Genomic DNA, 24,463 nt, shown 5'->3' on the forward strand with positions numbered 1-24,463 from the left:
TATAGCAGCTACTCGATGATCAACACTTCTTTGGCACTCGAGCAAAAACAACCACTAAACTTGAAATACAGGTCACTTGAACATAATAAAACAACTCAAAATGTGTAGTCATGAATGTGCTTTCGCTAAATTAGTCAGATTAATACAAGTCAAGTCTTTCATATTATCAACCTTACACGCTATCAACAGTTTTGGCTCGACAGAGGTCCAAGTCTGAAGGGTGCTATCCGTTGCAACTCTTAATCATCTTCCCTTTCAGGTGGAAGACCACAAGGCAAAAGCATTTTCTGCACAAAGAAAGAGTAGATACGGAATTGAGAGTAATTGTAGAAGAAGAAAATAAGGGATGCATAATCATCACAAATATCATATAGAGACACATTACTTTAGTTTTCTCTGTGTTAGAAAATGGCAAATTGTTTTATTCTTTCCTTGGGAAAGTCGCGGCAAATTCGAATTTTCTGTCTTCTACGTGAGCTAAGGCTTTTTCATCAATACTGAAATATTCATGAAGTTGTTGGTTCTTTCGATCTTTTGCTACAAAGTTACTGAGTCTTAGTCCTTATATTTAGTTACTTACTAGCCATGTCTAAGAAGCCATCGCTCTCGAGCATCCTTTAAGTGCACAATGTAACACATGATAGTCACATCCTAAAAAAGCACTAGAAAATCTTGGATTGAATGGCCAAATACTATCACTGAAAGAGGACACAAAACATCAAAGGCATCAAGAAGTGTTACAACTTGTTCTACAAATAAATCATCCTTTCGACAAAAATGCAGTGCTCTTATGCAACCTATAGTCTTAACATCAAAGCGGCAACTTCTATTAACTAGTTGGTAAGGGAATGCAGAACCTTAAAAGAAAAGCACTTAGTTCACTCATTATGCAAATCAACAACGAAAAACGAAGGAAACCATTCATTATGCAAACCAGCATTTTTTTTGAAGTGCAAGCCAGCACATTAAGATCCGAAATCAAAGTAGCTGCAAAACTGGAAAACAAGATAAGCCTTTTTAACAAGCACAAACCTGCATAAAATTATAACGTTCTCTACCAATTGATTCATTTTCTGAAATGGCAAAATACGCCAATATTGGGTAGTGTCCAACATAGGATGCGTAACTGTCACACTGAATGTTCACTGCCCACTCACTAAGCCAACTAAAAAATATCCAAAACATCAGTATCTCCACAGTTATTATACTATAATAATAAAATCTCAACATAGTCAATAAATGTCAAACAGAGACATAGATGATCCACCTACAAAACCATAGTTAGAATAAAGAACCTCAACTTCAAGGATGCAGAAATAGTTAACTTACAAACATGCCAAAAGGAAATGTGACATCTTGTGATTCAACATTTCATAAAGAGTCTCTGCTTCCTTGAAAAATCATTTTCTAGAAATGTGGCATCCTAATTCAATTTCAGAAATACTTCCATCATCCAATTCACCAAGGAACATACCCTTCGGAGTGTTCATAGTATCTTATAAAGGATATATTTCTTCCCTTTTGGACTCGGTTTTCCAAACTTGCCAAAACGATCTTTACATATGCAACAAACCCAAGATCATAGATCATTCAGGTTTCGCTTATGACAGTACATAGCTCATAAGGAGATACTAAGTAAGAAGACATTTTATTTAATACGTAGACTGCAGTCAATAACGCATCTCTCCAGAAGGAGATAAGTAAATTCATCTTCGCTATGTAAGGAATAGTTAATTGTCAGACAATGACTTTTTCTCTAAATAACTCTTCAAATTGACTAGATGGATATTCACAACCTTTATCAACTCTAAAGCATAGAAGTGCTTCAGATTTACAAGAAATCCAAGAGATGTAACAAAATTTGAGAAATCGTTAACAGATATGATAAAATGCAAAGCACAAAATCTAGCCCTCACATTCATTGAACCACAAATGTCATAACAAAATAATGTAATGGGAACTCAGCTCTCTATCTTCACTTAACTGAGGACATAACTATAGATAGGAAAGTATGGAGGTTGAGGATTGTGATACAAGGATAAGAAGTAGTCGAACAAGGGGCGAGTGTCCTCTACTAATTTTCTTCTTATTAGTAGTATGATTTAGTATGCATCCGCGACTTTATTCTCCATTTCTTACAACTGCTATTGCTTTATTTGCTTCTTTTATTCTTACTACTACCATTACTTTATTTGCTTTGTTTATATTGTTTTTGTTGTCAGTATTTTCTTTCAAATACTACTTTGATTACTTCTTTTGAGTGGAGGGTCTATTAGAAATAGCCTCTCTATCCCACAAGGAAGGGGCAAGGTTTCCGTACATCCTACCCTTCTCAAACCCCACCCCACTTGTGAAATTACACTGAGCATTTTGTTATTGTTATCTTAGGCTTTCCAAATGGTTTATGTGTAATTTTTTCAACAAGACAATTCTCACATGTTGGAAATTCAATTATGGCATATCTTGTCACATTGAATGGTATAGCCATTTTTATTGTTTCCTTGTTCCTATTTCGGATGCTGGACAGAGACGAGCTCAAAGCACTCCAAGTGGAAGTTCTCGAAGACGAGCAAAAGGACAATGTAAAAGAGTATGCCATCATAGAACATATTTTCGGGAGTCTGAAGTCCCAATGGAATGATGTCCCGAGGACAATACAAAATTTGTTAAAGGATCAAAGGGCTTTACGATGAGAAGGAGAGAAGAAATTGAGAGTTTAAGACCTTTAAAATGTCTCTTAATGCTTCAATACCTGAAAATGTTCGCCTTTTTTCGTTAAAACGAGTTGAATTGACGAATTATATTTTAATCTTGAATTAGAAAGCTTAATCAATTTTAGCAGATTCTCTCCGAGAACCTTAGGGGGATAAATTAATTAATAATTTATATTTATCATGCGGGTTTGTCCAAGTCAACCTTTTAAAGTGTATATTCAATTACTTGAAGCCAAGTGGGAGAATTATGCCCTTGCGGGCTTGTAATTTATTATTGTGAACTTTTTTCAATATATGAAATAATGTTGTTTTCCTCTCCTCTCCCATATCTGGTTTATTTTTACAAAAAGCTTAAGACTTAACTAAAATCATTAATAGAATGAACTATTGAGATATTTCCCACTTTTGATTAAACATTTGAACTGCAGATGATGATTGAAAACTAAGTGACCATTCAATTCTACACTAAATGAAAATTCATTATGAGAACTCATCTGCTCAAGCGTGAATATGAGTATCTCATGCATAAATTGATTAAAGTAAATATGGACGAGTAAAACTTGTTTAATTGTCTCATACAACAGACATGGAGCTTCTTCTATACTAGTCTTTTTCTAAAATGGGTGATGCCAGAGACATTAAGGCAAGCCTATGAAAGCTTGTGTTTTTGGGAGTTCACAAAACCATCAAAAAGATATGGGGAACAATACCAACAGTAATTTTTTGGTGCATTGCGACATAAAGAAATCAAAGGTGTTCTGATGATATCTCAACTCTAACCTACTCCATCCTCAAGGCTAGATGCTTAGTTAATCTGATTAGTTGGAACTACCTCCCCCCTATCAATTGTGTCAATCTCTTTAACGATTTTATTAGCTCTCCCCAAACTTAGTATAGATCCACTTGTTATGGAGCTAACTACCTATTTTTCCATACTTTCTTGCATATTATTGATGCCTTCTAATGAATTCCCCTTAATTCATCAATAACAACATATTCTGTGCAATCCCACAAGCAAAGTTAGGCATAAAATACCGAAAATCGAACTACCGAACCGAATCAAAAAAATTGGTAATTGGTATTCGGTAATTCGGTATTTGGTATGGAATTTAGGAATAAAATTTCAACATTTCGGTATTCAGAATTGGGTTTGATACAAAATATTAATACCGTTGTGTATTTGGTAATTACCGAATACCGATATACTCATTTCAAAGAATGTTTTGAATCTTGGTAAAATATTTGTAAAAAGCGCAAAAAAGAATATTAAAAAGGATTTCTATTAAATATACTCTTTGAAGTTTAAATGTAGTTTGCACATCTTCAATTTCAATAAGGTATCCGAAGTTTAATTTACCGACTAACGAATTATCAAACTAATGTTTAAAAGTATGGTATGTGGTATCTACTCTCAAATATTGATTACCGAATTATCGAATTCAAACTTTAAAAATATCGAACCGAATACCGAATGTTCACCCCTACCCATGAGTGCAGTTTGGGGACGATAGAGTATACACAAACTTTATCGAGGTAGAGAGGTTGTTACCAAAAAAAATAAAACTACAATAAAATAGTGCGATAATCAAAGTAAACAGATGAATTTCACTTACTTCATCAAAAAAAAAAAAAAAAGAATACTTACAATCTAGTCAAGTCGGTATGTCCTGTTCCAACGTATTTAGCTTTTAAGTGCTCAAGCTGGGAGTTGATATTGAACCTGTCACTAGCCTATATCAACAAAGTATAACAAACATTTTAATCACATATACATACCAACAAATTAACAAACAAATAAACAAATTACTAAAACATATAAACTAAACAAAAAATATAATACTAGGGTTCTGAGAAACAAAAAAGATTTCGAGTTTTGGTGGAAGATGATAAGAATAATAATAATAATCGAATCTGACAACCAAGTTACAGAAACGAAGTGTACACATTAGTATAAATTGAAACAATTTAAATTTAAAATTCCTCATTTACCTTTAATGAAATGATTTAGAATCACATAAATATCTAAGTTTTAGGCCATTCAAACCCCATGAGGGTAGAAATTACGGTTTTGGGGGGAAAATTGAAATAATATTTGAAAAATTTGAAGCAAAATGATATGATAATCGAAATTGAATGCATGATCTTTAGGAATGCATTAATAACCTGCATTTTTTTTGCACAATTAGAAGAAGAAATTATGTTAATAACCTGCATTGAAGCCCCGATTAATCCGGATCATGCCTTGCAGGTCCCATTAAGGTGGCAGACCCACTTCGCTGTGAAGGTTTTTTTTTTGTTTTCCATCCAGGATCCGGTACTCGCATTGAAATCTCGACTAATTCGAATCATGCGTTGCAGGGCTCATTAAGGTGGCAGCGCTCCCAACAGAGTTTTTTTCGTACTCAGAGGCCCGTTAAGGTGGCAGCGCTCTCAACAGAGTTTTCTCCGTACTCAGAGGCTCATTAAGGTGGCAGCGCTCCCAACAGAGTTTTCTTCATACTCAGAGACCTGTTAAGGTGGCAGCGCTCCAATAGAGTTTTCTCCATACTCAGAGGCTCATTAAGGTGGCAGCGCTCCCAACTAAGGGTGGACATAAAATACCAAAAACCGAATTATCAAATCGAATCGAAAAATTTGGTAATTAGTATTTGGTAATTTAGTATTTGGGAGTAAAATTTTAAAATTACGGTATTTGAGTTCAGGATTGGTAAAACATATTACTAGCATTTGGCATTTGGCATTTTCCGAATATCCAATTATAGTTAAGTGATCCATAGGCCACATATCTAGTCCACACTCTAAAGGTGACATACTTGTGTGAATATTGCTCAAGCAAATTTTGAACTGTTAAACATAGTAATAAAGTAGACTCTTAACTTTACACAGTAGACTTCCTTGCAACCAACATATGACAACTTTTAACGAAAATATCACACTAAGACTAAAAATCAGGGCGTGGAAGGGACAACAGAAAAAAAGTCTTCATGACATGATACATAACACCATTATTGGCTATACTTGCCCAACTCTAATGTTCCTAACATAAGTCGGAATATGGCTTTAACCAAGGGGACTTGGTCAAGCCTTCTTAATCCTTGTGTTCACATGTCAACAGTAAATGAAAGCAAAACTCAGCACTTGGTTGAGAACATAACATATATTGCTCTTCATCACATTTATAAAAAGTAATATTATGACTTCACATCACATTTAAATCCAGTTCGTTACATCCAATTCGTGTTACATCTAATTTGATGTAAATGTTGTTCGTGTTACATCCAGTTCTCCCATTTTTTGAGCTGGATCAAACTACAATAACATAGGTTTTAAGGTGTTTCATTAATTGAGCCACACGTATCAACGTGTAACAAGATCAAACAAAATTGATTTTTTCTGGTGTAAAACTCTGTATTCAGAGATGTAAAACTACCAAATAAAATTGAATTCTTCTCAAAATATTGGTTGAAAATCACCACTATTATCACCAAATAGGATCACTACAAGCATGTCCAACTTTAATATGGTAACACCGAATTTCGTACCGAACCAAAATTTAATTTACCGATTACCGAATTACCGAACCGAAATTTAATGGTATGGTATTTGGTATCTACTTTTAATTACCGATTATCGAATTACTGAACCCGAATTATGAAAACACCGAACTGAATACCGAATGTCCACCCCTACTCCCAATAGAGTTTTTCATACCCAGAGTCGAACCCTCGACCTCTGATTAAGGGTGGAGCAACCCTATCCACTACACCACAACCCATATTTGTTGTGAAAATTACTGCCTCTATCAATCAATAGTTGTACTGAGCCGGCATACCAATTAAAAAGAAATAAATAATACAAATCCGATAATTTAAAGCTTAATTGCAAAAAAAAATAATATTTTATATAATTATTAATTCTCGATTTTGAGTTCGTTGAGATATATAATTAGCTCTCAACATATTCAATGAAGATACCCTTTTCATTTATAAAGATAAATAGCTAGCTCCCGCTATATATATATATATATATTTGAATATGTCAAGATTCATAATACATCTAATGAAGATATATTTTTTTCTTGTAAAGATACATAATTAGTTCCCGATATATTTTTCTCAATTTTAAATATGTCGAAATACAAAATACATCCAACGAAGATATGTTTTTTCCTTGTAAAGATACATAATTAGCTTTTGATATATTTTTATATTATAAAGGTGTATATTTATGTTATTTTTCCTAAAAATACTTTCTCTGTTCATTTTATTTGTCTGTTTTTCAATTTTGAGATGTCTAACAATACTTATACAAATTATAAAATCAAATGATAATTTACCTATTTCTATTCATTTTACTCTTAACATTAAATATGATTCATTATCTAATGCATTTCTCAAAACATTAAATTTGTTATATTGAAAGAGTAATGTGACAAAATTATCTCAATCATGTTATGTTTCTTAATCCCTGTGCTAATAAAAAATAGAAGTAATACATAAAAATGACCCTAAACTTAACACCAAATTATAACTTTGACCTTAAACTTTGATAGTGCACAAATAGGACCTTTAACTATTCAAAACCTGAACAAATATGACCTTCTATTTTGCAACCCCATGCGTGAGTTTCACTCACGCCTACGTGGAAAGGTAATCCAATCACACGGTGTCACATTGTTAAAAGGGCTAACTTGGAGGGAGGTCATATTTGTGCAGTTTTGAATAGTTAAAGGTCATATTTGCGCACTGTCAAAGTTTTACTTTTTGTGTTAAAAAGGCGGTTGTTATTGTTGTTGTTGTTGTTGTTGTTGTTGTTGCAACACCTAACTTTTTTTAAATTAAAAAATCGAACCCGCGCAGTAGGCTGAAGGAAGCGCCCAAGAAGAGCAAATAACACCACTAGGCTATCTAAGTGTCTTGTTTCATGTGGTTCAATATTAATATACGTACATAAATATAGATTTTCTACCTTATATATATAACGCAATTTTTTTACCGAGGGGGTTCGGGTGAAACCCATGGCAACCACATAGGTCCGCCCCTACATTAATTTAATAATGTTTTAATAACGTTAATTTAATAACATTGTAATAACGTTAATTTGATAACGTTAATTTAATATACTACTACTACTATCCTTAATAACGTTAATTTAATAGCATTTTATTAAAACTATAATTCTTTTATTATTAGTATAGTTTCATCTTTAATTTAATATTTAAATAAATTATATTTAGATATATTATATAATTTAAATTCCCCCTCTGCTTTATAATATATATATATATACCCGCGCGATTTTTTCGTATGAGGCTGACCCACCTAATTAATAAATCTTCAATATTGCTTTTTTTCCGCAATGACAAAAGAAATTAGATGCCATTTTCATCTTTGAGCCAAAAATAATTAAAAAAATAATAGTGAAAAGTCATTTAAAGGTCATATTTGTGCACTGTCAAAGTTTAAGATCATATTTATGTATTACGCCCTTAGATTTTAAGCTGGACGCGCCCAGTTTTGCATGTTGAACACGCGTTTTGCCACGTAGGATTGAAAGTCATATTTGTGCAGTTTTGAATAGTTAAAGATTATATTTGTGCACTGTCAAAGTTTAAGGTCAAAATTATAATTTGATGTCAAGTTTAGGATCATTTTTATGTATTAACTCTAAAAAATAAGTAAAGAAGAACGGAGGAAATAATAATAAATAATAGAAGTAATTTTATTATATCAAAGTAAATTTAATGTCTTCAAAAATGCATAGGATAGTGAATAGTATTTACACAACACTATCTTACCATATCCACGTAATATCCTATATCTTTTATTTAGTTACATCTCATCTCATATTCTGTATGTATTCAAAAATTAATATATAAGAAACTTGTGCGTGAGATGATGTATTATGAATTAACTTATATATCCTGAATTAATTATGATCATGATAATAACTGACCTACCAAAGTATGTATCATGAAATAATTATGAGCATGATATATTTAAAATATATGTAATACTAGAGGTAGAAGTCCGCGCTAGGGCAGGCCCAACAACAGTGACCATGGAGACAAAAGATCAACAACAAATGACGCTAACACACTGAACTTTTATGTTAAAATTAGATTTAAACCCAAAAAACTATGATATAATTCTAATTGTGACGTACAAAACTAATAGCTACAAACAAAACCCACCAAAAAAAAATAAAATTCCCATACGATTTCAGCTCTTGTTATTTCTACCTTCTGCGTTCCAATTTCTCCTGCTGGGAATAGATTTGGGTGTTCCTTTATTTTTCCATGCAGTTATAGGTAAAGCAAGCACATTACCCAACGCTACATCCGGCTATTCAACTCGAGATAACGATGGTACTTGACTTCCACCAGCTGAAATAACTTTGGTGAAACTGCACCATTAGTATTAACTTCATTCTGTCTCACTGCATGGGCATATTGGGCATCCCTTTTCCAATTCCGCGTATAGTAAATACAGGTGACAGATTCCCGATGAGCAGCACACAATGTCATCACACAATCTCTAGAAGCAACATCCGCTGCATTACATATGCTCGGGGAGCGACATTCACTGGATTGAAGAGTCCACTTTTACTGGAACCGAAGAATCCAGGTGAGCAACATTCATTGGCATTGAGTCATCCAGTGAAGTGACAGTTACTGAAGTCAAAGAGTCCAGAGGAGCAACATTCACTGGCTGTGCACTATCCTGAGGAGCAAAAATTACAGGCACCTCCACCGGTAATGAAGCTAGTTGGTTTGTGCCCAGCACCTCCGTTTTATCAGCTTTATGATGTTTACTTTCTCTATATCTGTGTTGACGCTCCTGGATTTTAGCCTCTTAGCCAAAAAGGTCATCACTGATTAAGGTTTTCTGTCCATTAGACTGAGGTTTCTTCATAGGAGCATCCATTCTTGAAGTTTAATTATCGGCTCAAACTAACAAAAAATCATCATTTACGTATAAACTTCTTTATACCACGAATTAGTTGCTTATTCCAAGGACCAACCTCATGGAATAGTAGAAATATATGATGTCTTAACCATTAACTCAGTGACTGAATAAAACACCAAAATGCTTACTTCGACATCAATTTAACTGGGGAAAAATGAAAATCCCAAAAATCTATCTACTCCGAGAAGAGTACAGGAGTCTCGGGTTCAAGGTCTGCTCGAGAACAGAATCACATAAAGGTGACATCATAGAATAAAGCACCTTCAGTCAGCGGCACCTCTTCAGTCACTGCACCTTAATTGTTGATATTTAGCATAAAACGAAGAATCTCCGAGGAAACATAAGTAAATAAGTAAATCCCTTCAGAAGAATACTCTTTGGATATATTAAACTGAAAATTATCAGTTCCGCAGACGCACCTCCAGATAGATTAAGCCATTCAACTTGTAAATCATACTGATATGATGGCTAAAGATAACTATTCCCACTTAAAACCCAAAGTGGGAAAATACTACGAAACAATAACCTCATATGCAATGCAGTGGTTGAGAGATCACAGAACTCACGCATTAGTTGCATACTTCCAGTCATTTTTGCTCCACCTTCGCTGTTACCTGCTGATAGTTAACACCAGGGTAAAATCAAATCACCTGACATGAATGGGAATCAGCGAGCTAATGCAGCTTATACCAATCCTTTGATGTCAAAATCAGGAGAAATTGTTATTTTCCACAATACGGGTAAGTAGAATCTGTATAACAGAACAACAACTTCAACTCGTGTTCAAGTATGAACAAGAACACAATGAAGTTTTAAATACCCTCAACACAAGATCAAAAGGACCTTTCCAAGAGGTATATTTATTTTTCAGAAAATAAAGATGAAACAGAAATAGCTAAGGCCAAGTCGTCCGAATTCACGGACTTTCCTTAAAGGAATAATTCCCCTCACTGTACTCGAGGTTATGGAATCTTCCTCCCAGGATAAAATGGCCTTCAATCCAACTATAGCGGTACCTCAAATAGGCGGATTCTTCGAACACACTCACAGTTTGAATGATCACACTTAGAGTATTTTTAAGACAAGAAGAATGTTTTTTTAATCTGAAAATTTATGTACCAAAACCTATAAATGAAAGCAGGTTTTTATAGCCAAATGATGCCTCTTCTGAAAAGAGACAAAGGTTCGTCTAAAAGGTACTACCTTTTCTGAAAATTCATGTCCATTCGGCCAAACAGTGTGACTGTTCTTGAACAGGCATGTCATTTCGTGAATAAGTGTGTCAGTTCAATGAAGCGTTGCAGCAATTCATGAAGCAGTGCAACTGTTCACGTAAAATAGTGCTACTGTTCACGTAACAGTGCTACTGTTCACGTTCCTACTGATTACTGCATTACTGTATATATATTTAAATGGAGTTTCAAACACTTTTCGGATTTTATTTCTGTCAAATAAAATTTGTCCAAAAAGAAAGATCTCATCGATCGATCATTTGACCAAATCCGAATTCGAGCCGAGCGACGATGACGGCGCGATGCATCACCTAGTTCTTGCCTCACTATCCATGTGGAGTTAGTGTTCATTAATATAAACACTATAAAGTTCTCTTCTCCCACCAATGTGGGAGAATTAGTGAACTTTCTAATTTTGGGAGTACTCTTTCCAAATTGGTATCTCCTCTTCTCCACCATTTTTCTCTCCATTTTTTCATTCACACTTCATTCATTTACTATGAACCCAACAATCCCCCACATGAATGGAGTATGGCTATTTTTCGTAAAACTTTTACGGACAAGCATGTGATCATCAAGCAAAGACTGATTGCATCTGGATAGGTGGGTAGGTTTCCTTTGAACTTGCCGTAGTGAACATACATCGGATACACTCGGTCAATCGGTAGATTTGATATCTTTGAACCGTCGAGCTTTAATGTACACCTAGACAACACATGTCACACAACCAGCTTTTTACAGTTTATGGTTCTTACGATTTTGTTCTTTTCAGCCATGAACACGTCCCGGTTTTCATGAGAGCTTAGAGAATAGACCTTTACTAACATTCTCTTTGAAGCGGCTTCCACTTCGCCCACACATAGGTGATTTCTAAACGTTCAATCCTATAGATTAAACTATTTGATCAAATCGGTCAAATTCAGATAATCATTAAAAGACTTTTCGCCTTAAGACTTATCCTTGTTTACTATACATTGTCTACATCATGAGAATAGGTTGGGTAATTGACAATGTTGAACCTGTCAGACACAACTTTGTTTGATCTCCTTGAACCTAGCTCTTGGGATCTCCAGTCAGCTAGGTAGAGTTACCGCTATGCTGACTTGTCCTAGGCCTTAAACCCATTCCTTTGGATGTCCTTTCTACTCCTACTCTAGATAGGCTTTTTGTAAGTGGATCCGACATATTATCCTTTGACTTTATATAGTCTACAGTGATAATTCCACTAGAGAGAAGTTCTCTAACGGTATTATGTCTTCGTCTTATATGACGAGATTTACCATTATACATCATGCTCCCTGCCTTACTATTGTCGCTTGGCTATCACAGTGTATACATACTGGTGTCACTGGCTTGGGCTAATACGGAATATCTTCCAAGAAATTTCGGACTCATTCTGCTTCTTCACTAGCTTTATCTAATGCGATAAATTCAGATTTCATTGTAGAGCGAGCAATACACATCTGTTTGGATGATCTCCAAGAGACTGTTCCTCCACCGATAGTAAATACATATCCACTTGTGGATTTTACTTCGTTCAATCCGGTGATCCAATTTGCATCACTATATCCTTCAAGTACCGTAGGATATTTATTATAATGCAAAGCATAATTTTGAGTGTATTTAAGATACCCCAGAACTCTTTTCATATCCAGTGAGTTTTGTTGGGATTACTCGTGTACCGACTCAATTTACTGATAGCGCATGCTATGTCTGGTCGTGTACAATTCATTATATACATTAAACATCTCAATACTCTTGCGTACTCCAATTGCGAGTCACTTTCACCTTCATTCTTTTGAAGTGCAAAGCTCGCATCCAATAGAGTCTTGGCAATACCAAATTCCATATACTTGAACTTGTCAAGTACCTTTTTGATATAATGAGACTGTGACAATGCCAACCCTTGTGGAGTTCGATGGATTCTTATACCTAAGATCACATCTGCAACTCCAAGGTCCTTCATATCAAACTTACTCTCGAGCATTCGTTTTGTTGCATTTATGTCAGAAATGTCTCTACTGATGATCAACATAGCATCCACATATAAGCAAACAATGACTTGGTGATTTGGTGTGTCTTTAATATATACACATTTATCACATTCATTTATTTTGATTCCGTTTGCCAACATGGTTTGGTCAAACTTCGCATGCCATTGTTTAGGTGCTTGTTTTAGTCCATAAAGTGACTTAACAAGTTTACACACCTTATTTTCTTTTCCTGAAACCACAAAACCCTCAGGTTGTTCCAAGTATATTTCTTTCTCCAATCTCCATTTAGAAATGCGGTCTTCACATCCATTTGATGAATTTGAAGATCATATACCGCCGCCAAGGCAATTAACATTCGAATCGAGGTTATCCTTGTTACTGGCGAGTATGTATCAAAGTAATCAAGGCCTTCCTTTTGTTTGAAGCCTTTTACTACAAGTCTTGCCTTGTATTTATCAATAGTACCATCCACCTTCATTTTCCTTTTGAAGATCCACTTAGAACCTAAAGGTTTATTTCCTGTAGGAAGGTCAACCAATTCCCATATATTGTTGCTTAAGATTAAATCTATCTCACTATTGACTGCCTCTTTCCAAAAGGATGAGTCCAAAGATGCCATCGCTTCCCTAAATGTTTGAGACTCATTTTCTAAGAGAAATGTTACAAAATCCGACCCAAACAAAGTTGACGTTCTTTGACGTGTACTAAGTCTTGGATTTTCTTCATTATGTACATTCTCACTTGGTCGTTTAGATCCTCCACTAGACTGTTCATGTCTAATTTTATACGGGTAAATGTTTCCAAAGAATTCAGCATTGTCTGATTCAATTACCGTATTTTCATTAATATCCGGATGTTCGGATTTATGAACCAAAAATCGACATGCTTTACTACTTTTAGCATACCCTATGAACACGCAGTCCACCGTTTTAGGTCCTATATTAACCCTTTTAGGTATAGGAACTTGAAACTCCGCTAGACACCCCCACACTTTGAAATATTTCAAGTTAGGTTTCCTTCCTTTCCAGTTTTCGTAAGAAATTGATTGTGTCTTACTATGGGGAACTCTGTTGAGTATATGATTGGCCGTAAGGATAGCCTCCCCCCATAAGTTTTGCGGTAAATCAGAACATATAAGTAAGGCATTCATCATTTCCTTCAAAGTTCGATTTTTTCTTTCCGCAATTCCATTAGATTGAGGTGAATACGGGGCCGTAGTTTGAAGGATCATTCCATTCTCTACACATATTTGCGTAAAGGGAGATTCATATTCTCCGCCCCTATCACTTCTTATCATTTTTTCATTTTGATCTTTTTGTCTAACTGATTTTCAACTTCAATTTTATATTGCCTAAATGCATCTATTGCTTCATCCTTACTATTTAGCAAGTAGACATAACAGTATCTAGTACAATCGTCAATAAAAGTTATGAAATACTTCTTCCCACCACGAGATGGTGTTGACTTTATATCACAAACGTCAGTGTGTATTAAATCTAGGGGATTGGAATTCCTTTCAAAGGACTTATAAGGATGCTTTGCATACTTCAATTCTACACACGTTTGACACTTTGATTTATTGCACTCAAAGTTTGGCAAAACTTCTAAGTTAATTAGTTTTCGTAACGTTTTGTAATTAACATGGCCCAAACGTTCATGCCATAAATCATAAGACTCAAGCAAATAAGACGAATTCGAACTTTTATTCATTTCAACAGTCATTATATTCATCTTATAAAGGCCCTCCGTGAGATAGCCTTTTCCTATATACATTTCTCCTTTGCTAACTACAATTTTTCCAGAAACGGTTACACATTTGAATCCGTTCTTATCTAGGAGTGAAACAGAAATTAAGTTCCTACGTAACCCCGGAACACATAACACATTGTTCAGTGTCAAGACCTTGCCGGAAGTCATCTTTAGGCAAATTTTTCCTGTTCCCTCCACCTTAGCAGTAGCGGAGTTGGCCATGTAAAGCATTTCTTCTACTTGAGCTGGAGCAAATGACGAGAACAACTCTTTGTTTGCGCAAACATGGCATGTGGCACCAGAATCCATCCACCATTAGCGTGGATTCCCCACCAAGTTCCGTGAACATAGCACACAGATCGTCATAATATTTGTTGGACTCAATCAGATTCGCTTGGTCCTTTTTCTTCCCTTTCTTCGGGGCTCGATAGTCTGTGGACTTATGGCCAATTTTGCCAAAGTTGAAGCATTTTTCCTTGAACTTTTTCTTGGGTTGATTGCTTCCATGTTCAACTTTCTTTCTTTTCTTCGAGTTGTTTTGGCCATCTTCTACAATATGTGCTCCATTCATTGTAGAATTTCCCTTTGACCTTCTTTCGGAAGCTTTATTGTCCTTTTCAATACGAAGTGGACAATAAGATCTTCAACAGTCATCTCCTTGCGTTTATGCTTTAAGTAGTTTTTAAAGTCTTTCCACAAAGGTGGTAGCTTCTCAACTATCGCTGGTACTTGGAAAGCATCATTCACAATTAAACCTTCTGCTAGGAGATCATGTATGATGACTTGCAACTCCTGTACTTGAGAGACAACAGATTTGCTATCAATCATTTTGAAGTCCAGGAACCGTGCAACAAGGAATTTCTTAATTCCCGCATCCTCCGTTTTATATTTCCGTTCAAGTGCCCCCCACAGTTCCTTTGATATCTTGGTTTCACTATAGACATTTTAGAGGTCGTCTTGGAGACCACTCAGAATATAGTTCCTGCAAAGGAAATCCAAATGTTTTCAAGCTTCTACAATAACGAAGCGGTCTTTGTCTGAGGTTCCTCGGGCACCTCAGAATCGTCTTCGCTAGTGAACCGTTGTAGACATAGAGTGGTGAGTTAAAAGAACATCTTTTGTTGCCACCGCTTGAAGTCAATGCCAGAAAATTTTCCGGCCTTCTCGACCGGTGCCATCGTTGGCGGAGCATTTGTGCGACTTGATGTGGCAATATTATTTTCCCCCACAGACGTTGTCACGTCCATCATTTGACTTTCAGTTGTCATTTTTCCTGTCACCACAAGACAGAAAACTTAATATTTTTCAGAATACTATTTATAAAGTTAAATAACTTGAAACAATTCTTCTTGTTTCTAGTTAACGATGAAGTTTTTATTACTTCGAATCGTCAACCGAATGAACCTCAACTTGTGATGAAGATTTTATGTCTTCTAATCACTAGTTAAATTCAAGCGGAGTAGAAAGCCTAAGCTTTAATCTCCAAAAACAAGCAATACAGATTCTGTAAAATTATTCCTTAAGATTGTTATTTTCCACAATACGGGTACGTAGAATCTGTATAATAGAACAACAACTTCAACTCGTGTTCAAGTATAAACAAGAACACAACGAAGTTTTAAATACCCTCAACACAAGATCAAAAGGACCTTTCCAAGAGGTATATTTATTTTTCAGAAAATAAAGATGAAACAGAAATAGCTAAGGCCAAGTCATTCGAATTCACGGACTTTCCTTAAGGAATAATTTCCCTCACTGTACCCGAGGTTATGGAATCTTCCTCCCAGGATAAAATGACCTTCAATCCGACTATAGCGGTACCTCAAATAAGAGGATTCTTCGAACACACTCACGATTTGAATGATCACACTTAGAGTATTTTTAAGACAAGAAGAATATTTTTTTAATCTGAAAATTTCTGTACCAAAACCTGTGAATGAAAGCAGGTTTTTATAGCCAAATGATGCCTCTTCTGAAAAGAGACAAAGGTTCATCTAAAAGGTACTACCTTTTCTGAAAATTCATGTCCATTCGGCCAAACAATGTGACTGTTCTTGAACAGGCATGTCATTTTGTGAATAAGTGTGTCAGTTCAATGAAGTGTTGCAGCAATTCGTGAAGCTACTGTTCACGTTCTTGCTGATTACTACATTACTGTATATATATTTAAATGGAGTTTCAAACACTTCTCGGATTTTATTTCTGTCAAATAAAATATTTCCAAAAAGAAAGATCTCATCGATTGGTCATTTGACCGAATCCGAATCCGAGCCGAGCGAGCGACGGCGGCGGCGCAAGGCATCACCTAGTTCTTGCCTCACTATCCATGTGGATTTAGTGTATTAATATAAACACTACAAAGTTCTCTTCTCCCACTAATGTGGGAGAATTAGTGAACTTTCTAATTTTGGGAGTACTCTTTCCAAATTGGTATCTCCTCTTCTCCACCATTTTTCTCTCCATTTTTCTGTTCACACTTCATTCATATACTATGAACCCAACAAAACTGCCAATTAAGGATCCTTCCTGTATAAGGAGCTTATACCAATCTTTTTGATGTCAAAATCAGGAGAAACTGCCAATTAAGGAGCCTTCCAGTATATGGAGGAGACATTAGGATAAAAAATCTTTACGAAACATTAGTTGTATGTTCTCCAATTTTTTTGTAACAATTTACTTTTTGTTGTTACATCATACATGCCGCAGAACTTTCCAAATATGTTCATATACAATTTCCATCATTGAAAGAAAAAGGAAGCAACACTGTAAGCCTGAAACAACATACTTAAAGGCAAAGGCAAATCTTTCTGGAGAGTCCACAAACCTTGTTGCTCGTCTAACTTTAAGGGTACTCATTGAAATAAAATTGTAAGAGTTTTCTAGCAACCGGCAAGACTTGCAAAGCCAAAGCATCAAAATTCAACTGTAAAAGCTACTTAAAAGCCAAATCATCCACAAAATTTAGCAGTAAAAGCTAAGTAACACTCGAAAAGCAAAACCCAGCATCAAAATTCGGCAAGAGAAGTTACCCAATTTTCAAAACACAAAGGCCGCCAACAAAATTCATCGGAACAAAAGTTTCCAACACTGAAAAGCTACTAAAACCAAAACTTGAGTAATACAGTAATATAGTGGAGGTAAAGGAAACTTATCAGGAAGAATGACGTTGAAGTCAAAGAAAAAATGATAGATCTCTTTATTTCTTCACCGCTCCGAGCAGTGAAGTGCCATAGACCTTAGTTTCAGATGGAAAGAGGTCGGCAAAAGAGTGGGGGAAATTAAAAACCAACGTGCCCATAGAGCCTTCAATGAGACACCTGGAGCTCAAACGCCACAATATAATAATGAAATCCCATTGTTCTTTTTCCAGAATGTTCGTTCCCAATTAGCAAGAGGTCTTATCAAATTGAGGACAGTAAATGTGATTGTTAAAGAATAGTTCTACCTGTAACCAGTGCTTTGATCTTTGGTAATTTAGAAGAAACAATTATTGAGACAATTTCACCAAGCTTATAACTACACCAGCTGTGGATGTGCAACATAGGCAGCTTCAACTCTACAGAAAGTATTAAAATTGGTTATAAAAGTGAATTTAGTACGATAACACAAAGTTTGCCACTACACAAAACCAATATGAAGAAGGTTTATAAGGAAGGTGAATTTCAAGTATATCCACTGTAGTTTATCTTTAGTTGGTTGCTTGTAAAAGTTTAAGACCTATAACACGGTATATTTCTAGATGAATGTCCGTGCTAATACCATATTGGCGCATGTGACCATTTCATATAAAAGCCTAAATTACAACTTTTGACGTGATAGTAAGCACTTGATTAAAAACCGACAGGATCCAAATGTGGATATCCAAGCGGAGATACGGTTTTTGTGTTTCCTATTAGGTGTTTATTATTTGCCTGAAGTCTGATTTTAGTCAAATTCGCGCATGAGGTCCACTTTAGAGATAGCATTGGCAAGAAAATAATTCATTTCAAGGATACTTGAATTTAAAATATCTTATTAAGAATAAACATCTCACCCGGTTGATGTAGAAGCAGCAGGAATAAGTTAGGATACTTGCAACCTCGCAAAATTGTAATGGTAACCCCTCCAAGCAACACCATTACACGAAGAAGCAACATAATAAAAGGTTGACGATTCAATTGGTTGGGGAAATTTTTAACCTAAACGTCACTAACCTTTTCAACTTTTAGACGAAATTAAAAATAGGACAGACCCACAAATTTCACAATCATAAGAAAAAAATGAATAAACTTCGTAGCTAAAATTATCAGATGTGAAACCACATACCATCAGATAGAATACATAGGTAATAGAACAGCAGGACAATTCAAATAACGAATAATAAACTAAGCAAGTTGTAGAATTAAGAAACGAAAAACAACAACATCCAGATCAACCAAACAACTAAAGTGATCAGTGAAGAGAACTCACAGAAACCATGAAATCGCAAGCTTCGATGTAGTGAATTTCTAAGCAAGTTGCACAAATAAGAAAGCAAAAACAACAATGTCCAGATCAAACAAACAGCTGAAGTAATTAGTGAAAGGAACTCACAGAGAATGTCGAATGCGGAGCTTCGGTGCAAGAAATTCTCGTAATCTTTACCAAAAAGTTGTGACATATTTACTCTTCTAAGCAACTGCCATGTTTAAGTGGACTCCTAAGCAACTGCCACGTTTAAGTGGACCTAAAATTTGATAGACACGTATTAGGAATAATCAGACAAATAAATCATCAAAAAGACGAAAAATCCCTTGGGTGCAACTGTGAAATGACGAAAATGCCCTTGATGCAAGCAGGGTGGACAACCCAGACCTCCTTGCTTCAGGGCACTTATATATATTAGTTTAAGTGTACACGCCTCGCACATATATCTCATTTTATTGAGTTCAAACGTTGTACTAAATAAAATATTTGTTTAAATAATAAAAATGAATACAATAATTAAATTCAACATCTTTTAAAGAATGTATTTAATTAAACCTAACCTTTATCAAAATAATTTCTCAAAGCCGATCGATATTTATCTACCACGATGATAGAGACATCAAAATAATATAATTAAATCTAATCTTTATACAGAAATTTTCTCAAAGCCGTCCGATACTCATCTACCACCTAAAAAACTATAGCAAAATAATACGACAACAGAGATATCAAAATAATACAACTAAACTTTACCTTTACAAAAAAAATTCCCAAAACAAAGATATAAAAACAATATAGTTAAACCTAACCTTTACCTGAAAAAATTTCTCAAAGTCGACCGACATTCATCTACTACTTGTAAATTCATCTACTACCTATAAATTCATCTACGACCTATAAATTCATCTACAACCTGTAAACTACAATAAAATAATACAATAGTGATCACAAAGCTTCAGTTTTGATGAAAATAATTCTTGTTTGAGCGAAAATTTTGACACTAAAGAATGACTTGAATGAAAACAAAGAAGATATATATACACACACCTTGAATTCTATAGCTCTTGTCTGAGTGAAAATTTTGACACTAAAGAATGACTTGAATTAAAACAAAGAAGATATATATATATATATATATATATATAGGTTGAATTCTATTATGTTGACAAAAATAGTGAAGAGCTTGAGGGTTAGAAAATTAAGCATCCACCAATCTACACATGCAACCGAATCAAGTTAGATGAGCATCAATCATATTTTTTCAATAAGTAAACAAATTTCTTCTCTAGTTTAACGTGCATCTCAATAGTTATAAAAGTATTTTCTTAATAGGATCTATTTTAGGAGCATTTTTCAATCCTATTTTAGGATTATTTTTCTAATTGATCAGTACAAAGAAAAATATTAATTGATTCTCCTTCCATATATTTTAGTAGTCTCATATATTTTAGGAGTCTAGTTAGTATAATAAAAATAATTAAATAATAAATTGAATAGTGAAAAGACAGTTTTGTCTAAAGGAGAGTCTCTTAATGAACGACAAAAAGTTCAAATCACTTTTCTAAGGATCTTCACACTTTTAATATATTATAGATATAGATAGATTATAGATAGATTATAGATTATAGATTTGTAATTTGTAATGCCCCGAAATCACATCCCAGAGCGTCACACGGTGCTTAAGGCTACAAGTGGCCCCAAGCTAACCCTTTGAGCCTGATATTATCTCTATCTCTCACTTTGGAATGACAAACCAAGAAAAAATACTATTATATACCAACACAAAGCTGAAATGAAGGGAAAACATAATCTGAAATATCAAATGCTGAGAATAAATCCGAAATACTTCAACCACAAGTCTAGTCTGACAAACCTCTACTCAATAATGAACTAGAGAGCCATTGGGATAAGCCCCCAACTTACTCGGCTAACTGAAAGAAATAGTAACTGAAAATTTGAGATACTAGGTCCTTGAACCATGAGGACTCACCAACTCTGGGATGTAGGCAAAGGTACTCGAGAATCACGATCAATGCTAAGATTGAGCACCTGGACCTACATTATAAGACAATGTAGCATACAAACATATATGTGGATCAGCACTTGGGAATGTACTGAGTATATGGGGGTGTATGCATTTATATAAAACAATATCAATGCTCTTAGTAAAATCATGCATGCAATATGAATGACTCACATAGCTCGAATAGGTCTCAAATATAAAGCTCCTAAATCATAAATAATATAACATGTAACACAAAACTCGTGAGTCAATAGACTTAACTTTCAAAATCTGAACTCTCCTCTTATTCTCAATACTTGAAGGCTAAGGGAAACTCTAAAACAATACTTTCAACTCATGCTTTTATCATGTGTAGAGTAAAACTACTTTAAAACTCAAGGATTTAGAATTTTTAAGAACTTTTAACACTAGAAAACTCTGGAAATCTTTTAGACTCAGGACACTTAGAACTCAATGACTTGGACACTCGAGAGTTTCTTCTAACCGACATAAATCATGTGAGCTACATGGAGTGCAACGTATTTTCCTCCTACGGAAGAAACCTTATTTTCGAAAAAGGCGTCATCTCTTGCCAAGGAGTATAACCTCAACTCAGTGATCACTATCTCGGGCTCATAAATCTTAGTCCTATGATGGCACGTAGTTCTGGGGTATCAGACCTCAGAATCATACCCAAGTCGGTGCTAAATACTACTCCCATACTCAGCTTAGAACTCTTAGGAAATCCACCTCAAATAACTCAAGGGTCTATACTGAATACCGAAATATATTATATTTGCTTTAATAGAACATTAATGTGGATTTCAACTCTATTAGCACAAAAAAGGTCAAATATTTCTCAATAATCTCAAAGTACTCAAATCATAGGTGCTTATAGCACAGAAGTTCATAAAATTACAATTCTCAAGTAGGGCTTAGTGGCCCATAGTTCAATCTCAAGTTAAGACTCATCAAAATGTATACTAGAGGTCATAAGGATTCATAAATCATATAGAAATCTGGAATTTCAGCATCATGCATTAAAATCTCAACATACTCATGTAGCTCAATTTCTAAAACATGGAAATTATCATAATCTCAAGAACAAAAACAAAGGGTACAAACCCATACTTCAATTTTCATAAGAAAACGTGTGAAACCATATATTCTTGTAATTTAAAACAACTTTTGGGCACAAGGATGAAAGGAGTGTCCTTGTTCGAACCCCACATACCTTAAATTCTGACTTGTAGATGAAGAAGCTTGCTTAAGACCCTTTTTTCTTACTTTGAGTGAGGTTCTTGAAGCCTTTGTCTTGGGAACCTCGAATCTCAACTCAATTTGTGAAAGCTACGGTGGATTCTTGAGATTCTTGGAAGAGGTTTTAGGTACTTAGGGTTTTTGTTGAGAGAAAACTTGAAAAAAACTTCATAGAATGCTTGTAAATGACTTCAATTTGGTGTTTGTATGGTTTAATAGGATTGGAAAAGTCCAAAGTACCCTTTTTAACTTCTGTACGAAGCTGAAAAAATTGAACTAGAAAATCCAATTTTATGGGCCACCATGACGCGCCACTATCGCGGTGGCTTACTGGAAATTACCAAACGGGATTCTGGGGGTCATCGTGATGTGGTGCCATCGCATTGTCCCACTGGTTGGGACCTGGAACTCTAGTGCAACGCGCCACTGTTGCGGAGTTCCACTGGAATTTGACAATTGTTAAATAGACCCTCCGCGACGCGCCAAGCACTAAAATAACGATGTTTTACAACTAGAACTTAAATTAACCATAACTTCTTGCCCGGGTATCGGATTTGGGTGAATCTTATATCGACGGAAAGCTTATCAAATTTCCCATATGATAAAAAGTCAAAATTAGGGAAATTCTATATGGTTAAAATGGTACTCACTTAGGAAGTCATTCCTTAACCTTCTAGAGGAGAAATTAAGCTTAAGAAAAGTTTGGGGTATTACAATATCTCCCCCTTGGGAACATTCGTCCACAAATATCGCTAGTTAAGCTAAGAGTATGGAGGAAACTGAGTACGTAAAGCTTGAAGAACTCGCTAAACTGACTCTATATCTTTCTAAACTCTTGAATACTTTAGAGAATGCATGAACTTAAGAAGGATAGATACACAACTGAATTCATGAACTTAAGAAGGATAGAGAATACTTCGACTTGCTCTGAATTCACGAAGAAGAGGTGCGGGTACTTGTCTCACATGTCTACCTCGGCTTCCCAAGTAGCGCCCTCAACTGACTGGTTTCGCCATAAAACTTTGACCAAGAAAACCTCTGTGTTCCTCAGTCTACTGATCTGGTAATCTAGAATCTCAATGGGAATCTCTTTAAATAAAAGACTAGTCTGAATATCAGTGCTCTCTAAAGGATCTACTACCACGGAATCACCAATGTTCTTTTTATGAAAGATAGGATAAACCGCTGACAACTCTGCGGGTAACTCAATCTCATAGGTTACTCTCCCTACACGACTTAGGATCCTATAAGAACCAACATACCGAGGACTAAGCTTCCCCTTTTTCCCAAACCTTTTCACCCCTTTTATGGTTGAAATCTTCAGATACACCAAATCATTTACCTCGAACTCAAGGTCTCTTTGTCTCACATCGGCATATGACTTTTGACGACTCTGAACTGTCTTCAACCTTTCTCTAATCAACTTCACCTTCTCCATAGCCTCAAATAGTGCATCAAGTCCAACCAGGGCAGCTTCACCCACTTCGAACCAACCTATGGGTGATCTACACCTTCTACCATACAAAGCCTCAAATGGTGCCATCTTGATACTAGCATGGTAGCTATTGTTATACGCAAACTCAATAAGTGGCAAATGCTCATCCTAACTTCCTTTGAAATCCAGAGTAAATGTCCTCAACATATCCTCCAAAGTTTGGATGGTCCTCTCAGCCTGACCATCAGTCTACGAATGAAATGCGGAACTCAAATGAACTTGGGTACCAAGACCCCTCTGGAAAGCTCTCCAAAACTGAAAAGTGAACTGAGTACCCCCTATGCAAAATGATAGACAGGGGGACTCTATGCAACTTGACTAACTCCCGAATATACAGTCTAGCATAATCCTCAGTTGTATAAGATGTATGCACAGGAAAGAAATACGCTGACTTAGTTAGCCTGTCCATAATAGCCCAAATAGAATCATGATGGTGTCGGGAAAAAGGTAAACCAGTCACAAAATCTATGTTCACCCCGTACCACTTCCAAGTGGGTATACTAAACTCTTGCATCACATCACCAGGTCTCTGGTGCTCTACCTTAACCTGTTAGCACATTGCACGCTTTGCCACAAACCCTGCTATATCCTTTTTTATGTCAC

General features: G+C 35.4%; 1 protein-coding gene across 19 annotated transcripts; it reads right to left on the reverse strand.

Moving 5' to 3' along the window:
* Nucleotides 1–80: 80 nt before the first annotated feature.
* LOC107870394 (uncharacterized protein At4g14342) lies at nt 81–19,344 on the reverse strand. 19 transcript variants are annotated; one of them, XR_007055452.1, is made up of 6 exons: nt 19,230–19,344; nt 18,103–18,213; nt 10,249–10,296; nt 4,360–4,445; nt 1,033–1,165; nt 262–287 (listed from the first exon to the last, which is right to left on the reverse strand). XR_007055452.1 is itself a non-coding variant. In XM_016716912.2 (4 exons), exons 1-4 carry the CDS (start codon nt 4,926–4,928, stop codon nt 240–242), a joined length of 264 nt encoding a protein of 87 aa, XP_016572398.2. In that variant the 5' UTR covers nt 4,929–5,203; the 3' UTR covers nt 81–239. The 19 variants fall into 19 exon arrangements, 4 of the variants coding, with proteins under 4 accessions (XP_016572398.2, XP_016572397.2, XP_047268549.1 ...); XR_001674135.2 differs by lacking the exon at nt 10,249–10,296; XM_016716912.2 differs by lacking the exons at nt 10,249–10,296; nt 18,103–18,213; nt 19,230–19,344 and adding an exon at nt 4,923–5,203 and having other exon boundaries at nt 81–287; nt 1,033–1,156.
* Nucleotides 19,345–24,463: the final 5,119 nt, after the last annotated feature.

The sequence above is a fragment of the Capsicum annuum genome, chromosome 5 (genome assembly GCF_002878395.1).
Source record: "Capsicum annuum cultivar UCD-10X-F1 chromosome 5, UCD10Xv1.1, whole genome shotgun sequence".
NCBI classification, from domain to species: domain Eukaryota; kingdom Viridiplantae; phylum Streptophyta; class Magnoliopsida; order Solanales; family Solanaceae; genus Capsicum; species Capsicum annuum.

Excerpts from the sequence above, each read along its gene's own strand:
- LOC107870394 (XM_047412592.1), bottom strand. Across the intron at positions 1,166-4,359 it reads CATACCGACTTGACTAGATT|TTGGCTTAGTGAGTGGGCAG; the intron begins GTAAGTATTCTT and ends GATATTTTTTAG. Across the intron at positions 652-1,032 it reads AACGTTATAATTTTATGCAG|GATGTGACTATCATGTGTTA; the intron begins GTTTGTGCTTGT and ends GTGCTTTTTTAG.